We start from the raw sequence: 18567 nt of genomic DNA, 5'->3' as shown, positions 1-18567 counted from the left end.
TGGAAGAACAACTGTAAAAATAAAAGAAACTGAAAAGAATCAGAATCACGAAGTTGGAGAGGACCTACAAGATTATCTAGTTCAACCGTCCTCCTATCACTGTTACTACCCACTAAGCTACTAAACCATAATAGCTACCATCTCGTAGCACCTCATCTAGAAGCCTCTCAAATACCACCAGGGAGGGCGACTCCACCACTCCCTGAGCAGGCCATTCCAGCGCCTGATCACCCCTTAAGAGAAAAAGTTTTCCTTGTGTCTAATCTAAATCTCCTCTGGTGCAACGTGGTTAGAACAGGAAGTTAGGTATCTCATTTATTACATAATAGAATAATCAGAAATTACAGAGCATTTTAATTTTTTAGCTTAAAAATATTTTTGACTCTAGGTGAAAACTGAAAGCTCTATGAACTATTCTAATATAAAAGACAGCTGGCCTGGTTCACTCCTTCTAAGATATAAGTTATAATCCTGGCCTTGAAGAGTAACAGGTTTAATCAAGCTCCAGCTGTCTTCTTTATGTGACATACAAACATTTTCCACTCATATCAAACAACATCACCACCACCAAAACTGGCAGTTAAAAAAAAAAGAAATATGTACAGAAAACTTTCTTGTTTTGACTGAATTAGACATGGTTAGTTTCTTTGCTATGCACGAAGTTTGCAGAGATTCAACAGATTTTATGAACAACTCCAGTGGGAGGAGTTTTAGGAGAGATGGTTCATACTTCACCTTTGAGAACATTTAGCTGCTGTTCAGAGTATACCAAACTCAATTAAGAGGGTCTCACTGGTTATACACTAAAAACTGGACTGAATGGATTATCAATGTACTCAAAAGTTGGTTAGGTGATTAGGCTTGCAGATCAGAAGCTAAAACATTTTTGGTCATTAATATAATATTTCCCTCATTAATACTCTTTTTTTTTTTTTTTTTTTTTTTTCTTTTTAAGATGGAAGTGTCACTGTTGGCAGTGAAAAGTTACTCAGATTTTGAGTGCATTTACTTCCAAACCTACTGTAGTGGTATAAGGTCAAAATCTGGAGCTCAGGATTTCTTTCTTTCTTTTAGGGAACTGAAGGTATAATGGCACAAATACAGTTACAAATACAATTACATTCAATTATCGATCTGAAGCCACTTTTGATTGCTTTAGGTAATTAGTAAAGCATAAATTTGTAGTGAGCATCATCTCAAATATAACAAATGAAAGCACTGAAAATTGCAGATGATGAATTTACAAAGAACTTCCACAACGAGACCAAATAATAATTAGCTCACTGACCATTCACATGGCGCAACCTATCGCACATCAACTTATAAATAATTCAATTTTTAATATTCAAATAGTAAGGGAAAATCCAATATAGTCCTCTAATGTTAAAGCAAAGAGCAAATGTACCATTAACACAGCTGTTAATGACAGAAAAAAAAAACTGTAACATATAAGTGAAAAAATAAAAACCTGAAAGAGAGAAATGAGAAAATAAATTACTAGTGTTGCTTAAAAGAAGAAAGACAAAAGAATGAGTAAACAGTTCACAAATCCCTACTAGTTAAAAGTAAAAAACAGTTGTTGGTAACAACCCATTCGAGAGGATTGGATGGGGCCCTGGGCAGCCTGGTGTAGTATTAAATGGGGAGGTTGGTGGCCCTGCATGTGGCAGGGGGGTTGGAGATTCATGATCCTTGAGGTCCCTTCCAACTCAGGCCATTCTGTGCTTCTGTGTGTAATAAATATTACTATATAGAAATGCAACCGAAATTCTTAGCAAACCCGTTACACCACCTTCACTCCACAAATTCTGTATTTCATTGCTTAATCCATTTTCAGCAGGAAAATTCTATTTTCAGCAGGAAATACCTCATTATTCCATCTAGCCTGACTGTTCCCTGACTGTGTAAATTCAACGTAATTACAACCAGTGACAACCATTTTGAAGGGGTCTTTCTATTTATACAGAGTAAAAATAAGCATTTCTAAGTAAGGCTCAAGAATTACTACACTGACAGTTTTCTCAATGTGGGCTTTTTTTTTTTTTCCTTTAGAATACCAATATCCCTCTCCACATCCATAACTTGGGAAAAAATTAAATCCATGCGTGTGTCTTTTTAAAAGAAAAACAGGAGAAAAAAAGATAACAGATAAGAATCACAGTACTGCTAACATAAAGTAATAATAAGGTGATATGAGCGTCAAATAAAAATTCAAGAATTTTCAATTAAAATATTCAAAGTCCTTGGTTTGGTATTTCACATGCTGTTCTACACCTGTCCAAATTCATGGCAGAAGGAACTTGAAACCAGAGCAGGGTCACATAAACAATATCCACCAAATCTGAACCATTGCTCCATACGTAGCACCAGTAGAATGCCACACTAATGGTTTCTCCTCTCCCATTTAAGCACCTTTTCTAAAATGGCTAGAAAAGTTGTTGAGAAGATATTTTCCCATTCCACCTCTCTGAACAGCTTGCAAGCCCAAGGCACAAAAGTGAGACCTGAAATACTTCTAATATATAATACAGCACAAAAGAATACACGAGAGAGAACATGGGATACTACAACAAAATCACATTAACAACAACAAAAAAAGCTACATGGAAAATGATCCCTAAATGTTAAGTGCGAATTCCCACTTATTCAGAAGAGATAATCAGGGACAGGAAATATGTAACTGATATAACTAATGTTTGTTTCATAGTTTTCGAGCTCCTGAGTTAAGAGTTTTGTGAGGGTACTATTTGCTACCTTGTTTTTAAAAACAGTTGTCTTAATTGTAGCCTTACTCTTTATTTTCATAATTTTTGTATTTTTTTCTTGCTCATCTTTCTCATTTTCAATTTTTCAAGAAAGCCCAGATTGATTTAGACACCTAAATCCCATACAAAAAATTTGACTAAAATTATTTTTAATATCTGTCTTCATAAGTATAACTGAACTAAATTCACAATGAAAAAATTATTCCTGATGAATAGCTACAGTGATACGAGTTATTAACTTCCAGTGTTAGGCACACATAAATTTCATGAGCAGAACATAACTACATCATTACAACCACATTCAAAAGGAGTATGCAAAATAGTAATAATAAGAAGAAACTTGCTTTACTGTTCCCAGGACTATATCTTTCATTCTGTTATTTTAGCTTCCCCTAAAAGAAAAACTGAAGTATAAATGAGAAAAAAAAAAAACAAAAACAAAAAAAACCACCACCATTTTGAATAAATAGGAGACAATTTATACTGAAAGTTATAAACATTTTAGCATACACGTAACTATAAGATTAAAGAAGATCATTAGGCACTGGGCAAATGAACACAATCACAAAATGTTTGTAATTACATGACAATTAAAAACACAGTTCAACAGATGAACAGAACAAATGAAGATTACCTTTCCATTTTCTTAAAGCCACAGGCTGCTAATCATTTTAGACCCTGAATAGTCTTGACAACAATTCAGTTTACAATAATTAAAGCCTACAAAGCATGCAGCTTATGCAACAGAAGTAGTACAGAAAATACCAAAGATGTAACAAGGACAGAGGAACATGTTGGGGCTCCCCCCAACCATGCTGCGATGCGAGTCGTGGGACTCAGTGGCTGTGCATGTTTCCACTACATTGCAATGGATGGGGAAAAATATATTGCAACTGAGTAGCATGCAGGCTAGTCAATCTCAAAAGTGATCGTATATATGTATGATTCTTTTAGATAACCTGTGTAAACGTGCTGACACGTTGCTCTGCCTGGTTAAAAAGCACCAGAGCTGCATTCTTGACTGATCCAGCTTGATTTTACTCCTGTGAGAAGAATGGTACGCAATGAAGTTAAAACATGGTACCCCCTTTGGATTGTTTGAGTTCTGGAAACAGTAGAGGTATGGATTGATACTCATTTAAATATGTTTTCCAGACATATTACACGTTTTCAAAACATAACATTTATTACTGTTGCTTAGAGCTTCAGGAATATCCAAGGACACACTGAAAAAGATAAAATTAGTAGAATAGATGTGGCTCTTAGTTTAACTTTGGCCTGAAATGTAGAGAAAAGTTATTCCTAATCTTTACTACATGCTAAATGTATATCTATGATACACTTTCAGAAAGAAGCCGTGTGACAAAAGAAAACAAAACTGAATTCAATTCTATTGGGTCAAACACGAAAACTTCTAGGTAAATAATATCATCAGTAGACTAAGGATTTATGGTACATTACGGATTGTAATAGGATTTGTTAATCAGTTCTTAAATACAGAACAGTAAAGATCCAGGTGCCTAAAGCTTCTGCATAATTTACATACAAGATGTAGATTTAACAGTTATCAGAGCAGAAGAATTCCTGAATTCAGACATTCCTTCCCCAAAACCAGTATATTTTTAAACATACAAAAGCCAGCATCCTTCCTTTTGATTAACAGTAAGTGAAAGATGTAGCAGCTGTTTGACACGTCATAGCTTCTCTACAATGCAAAATTAATACCATAAAACAAGTTACGAATATATGTTTGTTTTTAAGAGGTCTCTTGTTAACTTAAGGTCTTCTCAGCTGAGAGGTCAACATAGTGCATTGAGTAACAGAATCTCCAAAAAGAAGATGGACAAAATCAGGCATTCACTATTTCAATATCTGTTTTCCTGACAAATGCAATAAAGTTACTCACCATACTCTACAATAAAAGAAACACCTTAAGAGACACTTTATTACACCTTTCAAATTAAATTTAATTAGACTTTGCTGCAACAAACTCATTTCTAAAATAATTTGAAAAGAATAAGGGCAAATTCAATGCCAACTTAAAACAAACACAAACCAAGAAAAAAACAAAAATACCCCAAACACCAAAACAATCTGGACACACCAATCTAGACTGGAGTAGGGATGTTTGCATCAGCACTGACAGTCCTAAAGCTGCCCCAATTTAAGGTAAAGCAGATGTCTTTGAAGTGGCTGCTGCAAAATTCCCACCAACAAAAATTAAATATTTTCATTAGTAGTTGTATTTTTTCCTTGTCCTTTTAATACATCATTTTCACCTTATAATACTACCACTGTTCTCCTGGCTTTTTCCCATAATGTAAATTTAGAACTGGAAAACCGTTCCTTCTATAATTAGCTTTAGTTAGTACCTTCTTAGCTTATCCTACACAAAGCTGAATTCAGTGTGCTTTAGAAATCAGATGCAAATAGCATTACTATTTTTTTTTATTATTTTTTATTTTTTAAGATGTCTATTTACTGTTTTTTAACAGCAGTTTACTTGCATCCTTACTTCATGGAAACATTATGCTCATATACTAAACCAATGTCTTTTGTCTGTTCATTCTCATTATATAATTTATTCCTATACAAAATAATATTATTTGATATTTGGAAAAGACTACTTTTCAAAACTCTTTTATAATGGTTTCATATGTCTTCAAATAATTTTGCCTTTAGCTCCATGTTTCTCAATTCACAATTCATTCTCAGTCCAGTCCGGCAATCTGAAATTGTAATAATTTTCTATTTGCAACAAGGAAGTACTACCATAAGAAAAAAAAAACAAGTGTTCTATGACAGAAGATCACAAAAGTCATTCATATAAACTGGAAGTCATTTAAATCTTACCTCCTTGCTTTCCTCCAAATCTGAGTCGCTACTAAACTCTTCTGTATTTATATGTTCAAAGTCAGATTCTCCAACAGCTATCGGTACTGTAACAGTAAGGCTTGGGTTGTTTATGAACAATGGATAGTCACTGTTCTCTACAACACCAGCTGTTCCATTCTCATTTTTGTGGTAAGTTGTATCTATCTTTATTTCAGCAACGGTACAGTTGGAAATGCAATGGTGTCTTTCATCATTCAACTGATCTGTTGCTGTTCTTTCATTTGCAGCCACTTGTTTCTTCCAGCAAGATTTTTGAATATATTCACCTACTTTTTCCTTCACAAAATCTATTCCCTTCTGAATTCTTGCAACAGCTATCTGTAAATTATTCATTTCATTATCATCCTCGGTAGGAGAAAGGCTGTCTGAACTAAATGAACTCAGCAGCAAGGCCAGAAAAAGGTTCAATACCTGAAAACAAAGAAAATACACCTGTGTTTTTTTTTTTTTTTTTAATTTAATTCACATGTTTCTTCTATCACCTACTATAAACAACTTAGATTTCACTTTCTCCACTGTGTGATTCTGGAAATTAAACAGTAAATAAAATGTAAATGAAATGTAAGCACAACACCTGCTCTACACACAAAGCAGTTTCATTTTGACAATAGAGATACAGAAATACAAGCTACAAAAATTTCTAAGCTCTCCTTCTGCTCATGTTTGTGAAAGGGTATTAAGGTCAGAAATGAATGTATTCAACACTGACTGAACTGATCCAAAACATTTACTTCTCTAGCATAGGGAAGCACTCTGCATCAAAGCATAGTTGATCTACGCAGAAATTGTTTTTTTACAGGCTGGTACAAACCCACACATATTTTGCTATCTGTGACTTAAGACAAAGCAGCCCTTCCCTCAATTCGTAGGTCTCATCATCTTCCAACTGCAAGACAGAATAAATTTCAGTTATGTAAGTCCAGGGTTCACTAAGATTCTAAAGGTATTAGATAGAGCAGTATCCAATTAACCTGTACAGTAGCAGCTCTTAAGGTCTTCAGACCAAGATCTTCTAGGCAGCTCTGAAGACAGAGTAAAACTATATTGTTGGGAATGCAGGAAGACAACTGCATAACAGATCTCTGAAGAAACAGTAGAGATTGTCTATTCACATAAGAAATTCCGCTAGAGCTATGGTATAAAATCAAAATACAGTGAATGCTGTGAAAAAATTATAGAGATGGATACTTCATTACACAAAGATCTCTCTTCTAGCATAGAAGAAACTATAGTATAGAAAACTATTTGACAAGGATATGTTGCTTGATAACTCATGCCCCCATTTTCTTCATTATAAGAGAACAGATTTGCAGATAATCCTGGAGCAAATGGCTGTTCCACGAGTAACATGACTGGTTTGAAACTATTTAGCTTATTCCTATTAGAATTTCACTGCTAAAGAATGAAATTAAGATGGCTAATTTGAAACCTCTTTTGCTGCTGTCAATTACCTAAAGAAAAGATGTAGAATTTCACAGGAAGACTCAGTGGGCAGTGAGAAAAGCAGAATAAAAGGCTGAGAGATCAAGGTTTCAAACACTAGTGTGTTAATAAATATAAATCATGTTTTAAAAGACAAATTCATACATGGCAATGTACAAACTGGTCTGATGCTTTCCTCTTTCAGAGAGAAAGAAGGTATTTTAAAGTGTTTGTAAAAAGCACTTAAGAATTGGGAAGCAAAAAAAATGAATAGGAGTGAAAGTAAATGTGAAGTATTTGAATCTGTTTTTTAAGCAATACTACTGCTTTCCTACTCAAATTTCCTTTCCCTCCCCACTGTGTAAAAAGTCAGAAGTAAGTAGGGTTCAAAATGGATTGAACTTCAGAGTAAAAGAATTTTAAAGCAGTTTTTTGGACAGGAAAGAGCAAGGGGAAAAAAAAAAAAGAAAGAAAGAAAGAAAAAGAAAACAACTGGCTATGTGTAATTTCAAGTGGTGCCATCACTGACTAGGAAGAAAATGCCCTCTTAAGTCTGCTTGTGCCAATGGCAAACTCCTATCCAAGGTGAATATTTGTCGTGCCTATGCTACTCTAAGTAACCAGATTAGTCCACAAAGCCCTGAACACATGATGCTTCTCCTCCTCACTCATATCCCCTGAATTTTACCCTAAGATCCAGCCTCCATTTTGAGGATTTTACTTAGGATCAGAAATATAACATGCAGAATCCATATTCTCAGCACTCAAAATCATAAAAAAACATTTAAGTAATACATCTAATGCTACAAAACTGCTTCATTACTTGTTTCATTATTATTCTTTCTCTACATGAACTCTTGATTTATTTTGGCTACATACCACTAGGTTTCCAATCACCATGACCATCATGAAGACAGTAAGGCACATAGGCTGCCCTGCAACCTCCATGCAGTCCCACATCGTTTCTATCCATTCTCCACACAGCACTCGGAATACAATCAAGAAAGAGTGGAAAAAGTCGTGCATGTGCCAGCGTGGAAGTTCGCAGTCGCTAGAGATCTTGCAGACACATTCCTTGTAGTATTTCCCAAACAGCTGCATCCCAACCACAGCAAAAATGAACACAACGATGGCCAATACCAGGGTCAAATTACCCAAAGCCCCCACTGAGTTGCCAATAATCTTAATCAGCATATTTAGAGTTGGCCAAGATTTTGCCAACTTGAAAACTCGAAGCTGAAAAATGAAAATACAGAGACATTATTTGAAGCAGTTACAAAAATACTACAGAAATGTATTATAATAAAGCATTCATTTTTCTGAAGGGCATAAAGATTTCCTTTAAAGATTAATTTATGAAATTTATAAATCCTACATTTTAAAAGAAAAGTTACTTTTTTGGTAACTTTCAGATATGGCTTCAAACAAGACTACAAATGTTTATTTATTTACATCCTCTCTCAATATACAGTAAATTATATGCACACTGTACTGTTGCCCAACCACATCAATATAATTACAGTAATATTACGCCTCTTTTCCTTGAAAAACACTGCTGCTTCTGAACCATAAAATAGCATATGCTATTCAATGGTAAATAATTTCGTAAAACCTGTTTGCTGAGATAGCCTGTGACACTTCAGAAAAAAAAACAGTACTATGTAATTATTAGCAATATATTAGTGTATAAATTACAATTCTATTTGCATACATACAATTAAAATTTACTACACATAATGCATTAGCAAATATCATTTAATCATTAATTTATTTACCAATCTGAACGATCGTAGAACAGATAATCCATCCACATTTGCCAGAAAAAGCTCCACCAAACTGAGGGTAACTATAAAGCTATCAAAAATATTCCAGCCAACTTGGAAATAATAAAAAGGATCCATGGCAATTATCTTGAGAACCATTTCTGCTGCAAAAATTCCAGTAAAAACCTAAAAGAAGAATATGTATTACTAATTTATAAATGATTACAAATTAGCTGAACCAGACGACAAAGAACAACTTAAACATGACAATTTTCTTACAGCAGAACATCAGTAAGGAAAATTATCGCAGAGAAGAAAAGTGTCAAAATCAAAATGAGCTGCAGTGCAATTTGATTAACTTTCAGTTAAGCTTGAGATGCATTTAGTATCTTGTGAAGAATAAACCATCTCTAATTCACCTCCTGTTTGCTCCCCATCTGTTCTATGTCTAAATAAAGGAATATTTCCCAGCAAGATAGATTACCTTGCCAGAATGGAAGCTGCTTTAACTAAACTGTAGAAGATATATGAAATGACCAAAAAGTGGAGAGTGATATGCTATTAAATCAGTACTTCAGAATTCACAGTGACAATCTGGATGCCTCCTCTTTGCTAACTGCAAAACAAAAAAAGGCCAATTTTGTCAAGGCTCACGTTTGAAGTTAAACTTTTCTGCTTCTGACAGGATACAGAGGAAGCATACAATGCTTCTGAAAAGAGAGGAAATCCATTGTATTTACTGTAAATGTATGCCCACCTGCATCTATAGAGCCACATCAATCACGTTTTACTAAGATAAATTATATTTTTAAAAAATCAAGAATATTCAGTAAACTTTAAAACAGTTCAAAAAGCAAAAAAAACCAACTGCTGACACTATACAAGTACAAATGAACAACATCTATATTTGCTAAAAACACCTGGATACTATTCAAGTAAGTGCTGACATTAACAACTTTGCAAACAAAGCTGAATATATTCTCAACTAGGCTGTACTAGAATTATGATTTTGCTACACTGCAATAATAAGAATTAACACTTATAATAAGCATAGGTGAGAAGTACAGCAGATGACCTGTAGTATTTCCATTATAAAAATACGAGAACAACCGAAGCCACCTGCAGACCTGTTTTGTGGGGAAAAAAAACCATCTGTATTTACATATACTCAATATAAAACACAAGTTCTTTGTATTCCAATTGTTATGGATCAGTCAAAGCAACGCTCCTAAATACAAAGATAATAAGAAAAATACCAGTGCAAAATAGTAAAGTAATATCCAACACTTCTGGTCTTTCGTAAGTTCCTCCAAAAGTAATGCCTCCTATCTGTTTCCATGAAAAGTACAAGAGATAAAAAGAGCACAATAACACTATTTGAGGGAGCAAATTCTCAGATACAAAACAGTATTTTTCAACATAGCCACCATCATTACCTATGAATTTTCTCCAGCAATGAACAAAAGACTACATGCCACACTAGCAAAAATCTGCACCAGCAGACCCACTGTTACAGAGCTGCTGTGATAGTGGTGTTGCAAGGAAAAGGTTGCCCATGCAGTCCATCTTTCTTCAGCTCGAGAAGATGGAAGCTGAAACGTACCGAATCTGGAAAATAAGATGTGTGTGTGGTAGGATAGTTCAGACTAGATTGGCAACATGCTCCACTGTCTTCAAAATGGGGTCTGGCATTACTGTGTTGCAAGAGGAAGGTTGTCTTCTTCTCTGAAAGTACGAACGTTCACCTTGGTCAGCACTGCAATGCAGCAGTCAGAGTTAATGGCTTCTCCAGTTTCCAGGAAATCCAGAAGGATCATCCCATTCATATCCCAAAAGACAGTGGAGATCACTTTCCATGCTGATGGCAAAGTGCATCTTGAACTTTTTATTGAGTGGGGAATCCATACATAGCCACACTGCCGACTGCTGTTTTGACTGGCTGATAGTGGTGACACCACATCTTGTCACTGTTAACAATGCAATCCAAGAAGCTGTGACCTTCAACCTTGTATTGGTTCAATAGGCCCTGAAAAACTGACACATCATACACTTTTTGCTTCTGTGTATTTGTTGGACCCAGCTGAAACAACTTCGCAGTATTCTAATGTTGCCACCATGTTTCCAACAGTTTGAAGCTGATATTCAGGTCCGTACACAGCTCCCTGATCATAATCTGTAGATTTCTACAGACAAGCTGCTCAAGATGTTCTTCACCTGTGTGTGCATGGCCATCCAGAATATGGCTTATCTTTCACATCACTGTCATCACTGTTGGAATGCACCATCCACTGTCTCACTGCCCTCACATCCACTGGCAGGTCTCAACAAACATTCAGAAAACACTGATGAATGGCAATGGGTGCAATTTTTTCACATGGGGGAAGTTAGTTACACACCTTTGTTTCATACTCCCATGTCAGACTGCCCCTTTGCTGCCAAATGTCACAAGCAACAAAATGTAATGAAATAATGGTGGAAAGATTCAAACTTTATAACCATACCACCAATGTCTGCCACTGATGTTGTGAGCCAACATAATAAAGAGTGAAGGCATTATTTTTGGAGCGACTTTGTCATTAATGACGCTTACAGTAGAAAGGATCTAATTTAGCACCTTTGTTTCTTGTAATGCTGAATAAAATCAAATCAGATTTCTTCTTTTGTTTTCTACCATCCAAAATCTGATCAATGAAAAATATTTACAGGAATGTCAGTAATGGAAACTATACTTAAACATGTGTGGGTTTTTTTTGTTGTTTTTTTTTTTTTCTTTTTGAGATGATAATACTTTAATAATACTTTCTCCTTTAAATAGAATTCATTTTTATTTGATTATATATTCAGATTGCATCAAATAATATAGTTTGATGGACTTACCTGATTTCCTACTTTAAGTGTATTGTTAAAAGTCTCCGTCATTGGATAATGCTCCAAGGCCATAAACAGTGTGTTTAAAATTATGCAAATAGTGATTGCCAGATCAACAATTGGGTCCATTACAATAAATGAAACTACACTCTTCACTTTTAACCAAAACTCACAACAATTCCAAATTAAGTATGTGTGGGCAAACTTATACCAGCAGGGTGGACATTTTTGTCTGGATTCTTCGAGTTCTAGGGAGAAAAAAAAAAAAAGAAAAAAAGAAAAAAGAAAAAGAAAGCAGAGCAAACAAGTTGTGAATGGAGTATTTTTTGTTTTAATTGCTTTTTCATGTATATATCCCTGAATCATTAATGATGTTTGGAGGAATCTTCAACTTAGATATAGTTGCAGACTGATAAGGTATTATAAAAATAGAAGAAAAACATTCAAGAATTTTTAGTAAAAGTTGAAAAAGTTGTCTTCTTATAACAACCTTGGTTTCAAAATTTGTCATTATATGTAGAGATACTTTACTCAGTAAAACTTCAACTTCACAATCATCACAAACATCAGCTTAATTACTTTCAAGAAAAATAATATTAATTTCAGTTTTTGAAAACATATCAAGCTTTTTCAAGAGTGTTGTTAGTAATAATGTCACTTTCAAATAATCCTACAAAAAAAAAATCTCTCTTTTAACTAAGGCCTAATCTTTATTTCAATATTATCTTCTTATAGTTAGTAGAATAATTCTTTCGGTAACTCTATTGCTAAATATTAATCACAAAACTGTAAGAGTTGGAAGGGATTTCTGGAGATCATCTCATCCAACCTCCTCCACAAAGCAAGCTCCGTGGTGTAGGTTGCGCACAAAATTGTCCTGGTGGGTTTTGAGTATCTCCAGAGAAGGAGACTCCACCACGTCTCTTTTCCGCCTATTCCAGTTCTCTGTCACCCTCATACCCACCACCCAAAATAAAGAAGTTTCTTCTTGTGTGAACCAGTACAGAACACATACATTTTATCTGTTATGTTTTTGGCTTAGCCTACCTATCAGATTCCTTCACTTCTTTAACTATGTACATGCACTTCCCTCCTATCAATTATCTTCAAGGTCTATTTATTTTTTTGCCCGCTATACTTGCAAGTGATACAATACATGCAGACCTATGACTATGCCAAGAAAATTCACTTATCTGCAGTTATAACACACCTTCCATTGTACTTGTGATGATGCCAGCTATACTCATGGCTCTTTGTCTTAGATTGGGATCCTCCAGCAAATCCATCGGTATTTGATATGAGCTTGAACGTCTCTTTTTTATTTCCATTTCTGTAGTAGTACTCTATGAAACAAATAGAATTGGGTAGAGGAGGAGGATAAACTAAATTCACCTTTAGAAATACTGAAAGAATAGGTATCAGAAAGACTCTTCAGTTTCACTGAATGCATAAATATATGCAACTTCCTGTTTGTGCAATTACATTAGAATTTTTTCCACTGCAACATAAACCTGGTATTTGCTTTTTAAGTGGGTATTTTCATATTATACTTCTGAATACTGTTAAGTAACTTATAAAGTACTAAAAAGCAGTTTTGGTATTTGATTTCCAAGTCACTACTGTATTATAATTAATTACCATTAACTTCATACTAAACACAAGTAAGCTTCTTTGCCAAAGAAACAAATCAAACCTGTTACAGCATGGGAACCAGAAAAACAAAACAAAAAACAAAAAACAAGCAAACAAAAAAAACCACAAAAAAACACACAAAAAAATCAGAGCTCCCAGTTTCATGCTTTCTTTATCAATACTTCAATTCCAAACCAGCTTGATCATAAGATACATATAATAAGTGATTTATTTAAGGAAATTTCTGCAATAACAATTATTCTCTAAAAGTAACTTCTACAGATCAGCCTGGATCTTATTCTTAAAAACTAAATATATCTATACATTAAACAGCTATAATCTGATTGATTTTACAAATTTCAACATAAGAAATCACAGAAGACTGACCTATCTGACCCTCTAAATGGATATATATATACATAAATTTTATCGTATAAAACTGAAGTTACAAATCTGAATTCTATCACTCATACATCTCAATTAAAAGAAAGTTTTGGATGTGCAAGCATGGATGGACCTATTCATACATTAAATAAATGTATGAAAATGAAAGTCTGAGAGAATTCAAGAAGGTTATAACTTTAAGTAATCTCGCTGACGTACATTCAGATGCTGGGACCCAGGTAAAACTTCTTTGTTTTCGGGACCAAACCATTCATAAAAGCAGATTCAGGCAAAACAGAAGACTGACCAGAGGGAGAAAGTGATGAATTTGCACATAAAATTCTTTAATTAGAGTCTGATCCTAGGCAGTGAAAAACTTCATAATCTCTGAGACTCAGAAAAATGTATTTCGGAGTATTAGAATATAATCCAAAAGGCTATGCTACATTTCCATAATATATGGTGAGGAAAAAAAAGTAAAAGCTAGCAGATTACTGGCAGAGAATTAGGAAATACTTTTAAATGGCGGCCAAAACTACAAGGAAAAAAAAAATCTAAATAACAAATGAAGAATATGCAGAGTTTAGAATGTTGACTACCCTAATTCTGGATTCTGAAACAGATTCAGCAGTGCAACATTATTTTTATTCAGTATAGAGATGCACACATCTCTTTACTTGCTACGCAGGTATACAAAAATATGTTATTTTGTTCTCTTTCATTTTCACGCTTCTTATTTTTGAGTGAATCAATTTAAGAACATTTTCATTACAGTAAGACGTACAAAGGCATTCAGAATCTCTCGATCACCCCCCCAAAGCATTCCATTTCAACACAACATTCTCTGGTGCAATGAGGAAATATCACAAAATCTGGGGTACAAAAAATTTCCTTACATTGTCATCAGTTGTTGGTTTGTCTATTGTTACCTCTGGCAGAAGCTGCCCTGTAGGCGACAGGAGACATGGAGGTCTATCCACTAAAGAAACCACACCATTGCAATCCACAGTGCTATGCATCTTCCCATTCACTGGAAACATTGTCAGCTTTCTTGACGATCTGCTGGCTTGACTAATATTACTACCACGTCGTTCACTGTGTCTCAGTGGTACAAAAAGAGAACCTCTTCTGCTTCCGTTATCGTCAAATGTGCTGTGTTCATCATCAGCAAAGTCATTTTCAGATCCTATCTCTTTTCCATGATCTCTAAAACTGAAAAGACTTGTTCTGCTACTACGTCTGGGGGAAAACAGGGAGCCACGAATGCTTAGTAAAGACTGTAAAAGAAACAAACAAATACACTGGCTGAGGATTTATAATATACAGTATGGATATCCATAATATTAATTTATATTCCCCAGGAATTTTCCAACTTTATTCTTAATACAGTACCATAGGTACACTTCGGACGCATGCATGAGAGATGAGAATTATCTGAATAGGTAAATTTACAGTACACGTAAAACAATTTTTTGAAGAACAGAAGGTGAATATGCATGAGGCCACAGCAATTTCTATTTCTCTATTAGAGAGGAAATAAAGATTTTAGGAATTCTAATGATCCACGTAGACCATGTATTATGTTAAAAGATATCAAGTGCTTCATATCCATAGTCTTCTACATTGATATATTACATTTAAACTTTCCTTTTATGAATTACAAATGATTTGTTATTTCAAATGAACAATGAAAATGCCATACTGCCATGCACCCCGCTGAGAACCACCCAATCCCAAACTATAAAATGACACCTGCAAGATGCAGTTAGTACTTAAAATAATGAAAATTCTTTTCCTATGTTGTATTACTTCGCAAGGTTACAGTGAAGTTTTCTTAATATTACAGTTATCTCACAAATCCAAACAATAAAACAGAATGATTCACAGCACCTGGTGGGGTGATGTGAGCCGGGTCCCATAAGCAAGTTTATTGCCATCGAAAGAAAATCTGAAACCTTTCCTTCTCATACTGCCATCTGACTCAGATTTTGAAAGCTTTGTATCTTTCATGTTATCCTCTTCTCCAGAATGCTCCCTCTGCCTTCTTTTCTTCCGTCTATTTCTCCTTTCTTTGGCACTTTTTGAGCTAAGCTTGGATGCTTCAGAAGAACTGTCTGAAGGTCCACTTTCACCACCAAACTCTGTCATCTCTGCTGCAGCTGCCACTATTGCCTGTCAAAATAAACATTTTAATGTAACATTAAAAGGATATCTGAACTACCAGATGCTTTAAAATTACAAAATCCTTCAAGAATGCCATAGTGTTTATTTCTGAAGTTTGTATCATGACTTGTAAATATGTGACAAAAGCCTAGATAGATTTGTGTTTGGAAAAAAGGCAGGTATTTTTCTTTTAAAAAATACCTCAGCTTCCTCTTGCTGCCTCTTCAGCTGTTCAAGCATCTGCTGCAAGTCTGCCTCCCTTTGTTCTGCTTCAACCATAGTTGCTTGATTTTGTTCTTCATAGGCCATGGCAACCACAGCCAAAATCAAGTTAATCAAATAAAAGGAACCCAGAAAAATAACCAGAACGAAAAATATCATGTATGTTTTGCCAACAGCTCGTAACGTCTAGAAGAGAAGAAAAAAAATAATTCTTGGTGAAGACAAGCATCAATTCCACTATTCAGAAACACTGAGTATGAAAAGTGCAAAACTAAAATTCAGTTGTCCTTCTGTCCATAGTATTATATAAAATTATCTGAATTACAAAGCAATGAAAATAAAAGAAGCTTTAATATATACGAAAAAAATTAAGGATCATGCTGCTTTGTGGCAAACCTACTTTAAAGCCTAATAGTCTTGAGAAAGAAGTGTGATCGGTGTAATTAACGTAAATCACACATCAAAGATCGGATGCTTAGTATACTTGAAGCATGTCAGCATGCCTTGTACTTGGAATAAAAAAAAGAGTTAAAGATGGCACAAATGAATAAATAATTTTAAAGATAATGCTTACTACAACTAACAAATTTTCACATGCTATGTAATGGAAAACTGTGGTAAGAAAATTAGCTTATACAAAGTGCATCTTTTAAGTAATCAAAAACAGGATTAAAGGTGCACAAATTAAGATTCATTTGCATTTTGCTGTCAGAGAACATAACACTGTAAAAACCGAAGGCGATGAACAAAAAACCCTTGTGTACCTACTCAGAACTCAGAAACTATGTACAGATTTTGTACAAAGTGCCCGTAACTGCTTAATTCTGCAACTGAATTTGTTTCTAAAAGCTGCACTTACTCAGCTGCTGTTTATAGCTGTGATATATAACATGAACAAAGGTCCTTTCCATGTCTGTTTTGAGGACAGTCAGACACTAAATAATTTTTACTATTTACTCACCAGCTGATAAAGATTTTCCCAGTAGTCCTGTGTCATAAGTCGAAACAGGGACAAGAAAGCCCAACTGAATGTGTCAAAGCTAGTATAACCATAGTTGGGGTTTTTACCTGCTTTCACACAGATAAACTCTTCTGGACATTTACTAGGAAAACAAAAGGAAAAACAAGCAAACAACAAACAGTGCTTATAAAAGAACATATTAAATTTCTTTTAAAATTATTGTACATTGACGTTCTAATTAAGATTCATTAGATCTAATCTGGGAAGTGGGCCTCTGCTATGTGTTGCTTACAATTTAAATGCCATTGAAGAAATAAACAGTGTTTTTATTTTAAAGCCAGCAATGAGCGAACAAATAACTGAAAATTCTTCAAAATTTCATTTTTATGAAAAATCTTTCATCTTTGATTTACAAAATGAAACTTGTTCCACTGCAACTGCCACAGTGATACTTTAAATTTCTGAAACTGTATCTGTTTTGATATTAGGTGATCATTTGTCTACAGTAGGCACACCACCTCTGTCATGATTCTATTCCTGAAAAGGTAAAGATTTTTACACACAAGATATTTACACACATATATAGTATAAAATTATCTAATGACTTACAGGCATATGTAAAATGTCTACATAGAAAGATTAAGTATATCTGTTTTAAAGACAAAATTATCAAAAAACAACAGATGAACTGACATATCATAACAAACTAGAAATACATAATTGTTACAAATAATTGCTGCAAAGAGAGACTAAGGCAGTCCTGTGTATGAAGTCCACCAACAAAAATATAAAAGAGGTCCTCCCTCTACTTTGAGTCCGAGCGCCTATTTTAGGGATGTAAAATAACATGAAGTCATTAATGTAGAAGTATGTTCTGAAGTAATTGATAATGCAATATCCACCTGTTGAAATAATATTTTTTCTAGTTACATTAGAGCTATAAAAATGAATTCACAGCAAAATATTTTTCTCATTTAATATTTCTACTCATTCGAGTGCTTAGTTACTATGAACCACAAGCATATATCTTTGATTAATTAGTTAGGTCATTAAATTAGCTTTTTAAGTTTATAGTGGTATTATGTATCTTGCTGTTTACATTAAAGGGTAGTATGTAGTTTTTAGCATATCTTACCCTGCATCTGAGCTATTGCCACAAAGCAGATAATCCTTTTGTCCTTCTAGACGATAAAAATGACCTAAGGGAAAAGTAATGCTAAATTATTATAACTGAGCTAAGGAAGTACTAGGCTGAATACAGCAGCAATAAAACACTCAGAAGATGCATTTTTTATTTTTTAGGCCAACCCAAAAAACGTCACCAAAAAGAAAACAAAACAAACTCACAGAACCAACTGCAGTGAAAGCTTCAAAATGGCTTCCACTATTACCTGATAATGATATTTACCTGATTCCTGATAATTACCATCAGGAATGCAATTTTCTTTCATGAATTAAGTTATATAGTTACTGTATTTATACACTGCTGTTC

The 18567-nt window shown here is 34.3% G+C and overlaps 1 protein-coding gene across 24 annotated transcripts in view; it reads right to left on the bottom strand.

Annotated features, from left to right (window-relative positions):
* Positions 1-18567, bottom strand: part of LOC122162086 (sodium channel protein type 2 subunit alpha-like) — a 140887-nt gene that overhangs the window by 14499 nt on the left and 107821 nt on the right. For 19 of the 24 annotated variants that reach the window (XM_042821998.1, XM_042822008.1, XM_042821997.1 and 16 more), the window contains 10 exons: positions 18211-18274; positions 17076-17217; positions 16094-16300; positions 15620-15901; positions 14626-15006; positions 12924-13056; positions 11723-11961; positions 8858-9031; positions 7962-8318; positions 5619-6071 (listed from right to left, as the gene is read on the bottom strand). In XM_042821998.1, the coding sequence (XP_042677932.1) occupies positions 5619-6071; positions 7962-8318; positions 8858-9031; positions 11723-11961; positions 12924-13056; positions 14626-15006; positions 15620-15901; positions 16094-16300; positions 17076-17217; positions 18211-18274 (2432 nt within the window). Of the gene's footprint in view, positions 1-5618; positions 6072-7961; positions 8319-8857; positions 9032-9329; positions 9346-10448; positions 10812-11722; positions 11962-12923; positions 13057-14625; positions 15007-15619; positions 15902-16093; positions 16301-17075; positions 17218-18210; positions 18275-18567 lie in introns of those variants that run through there. The other 5 variants (XM_042822004.1, XM_042822016.1, XM_042822017.1 and 2 more) reach the window with 3 other exon arrangements.

The sequence above is a fragment of the Centrocercus urophasianus genome, unplaced genomic scaffold (genome assembly GCF_019232065.1).
Source record: "Centrocercus urophasianus isolate 14NV4802_14NV808 unplaced genomic scaffold, USGS_Curo_1.0 seq_20, whole genome shotgun sequence".
Taxonomy (NCBI): domain Eukaryota; kingdom Metazoa; phylum Chordata; class Aves; order Galliformes; family Phasianidae; genus Centrocercus; species Centrocercus urophasianus.
This window is presented reverse-complemented; position numbering and strand designations above follow the sequence as displayed.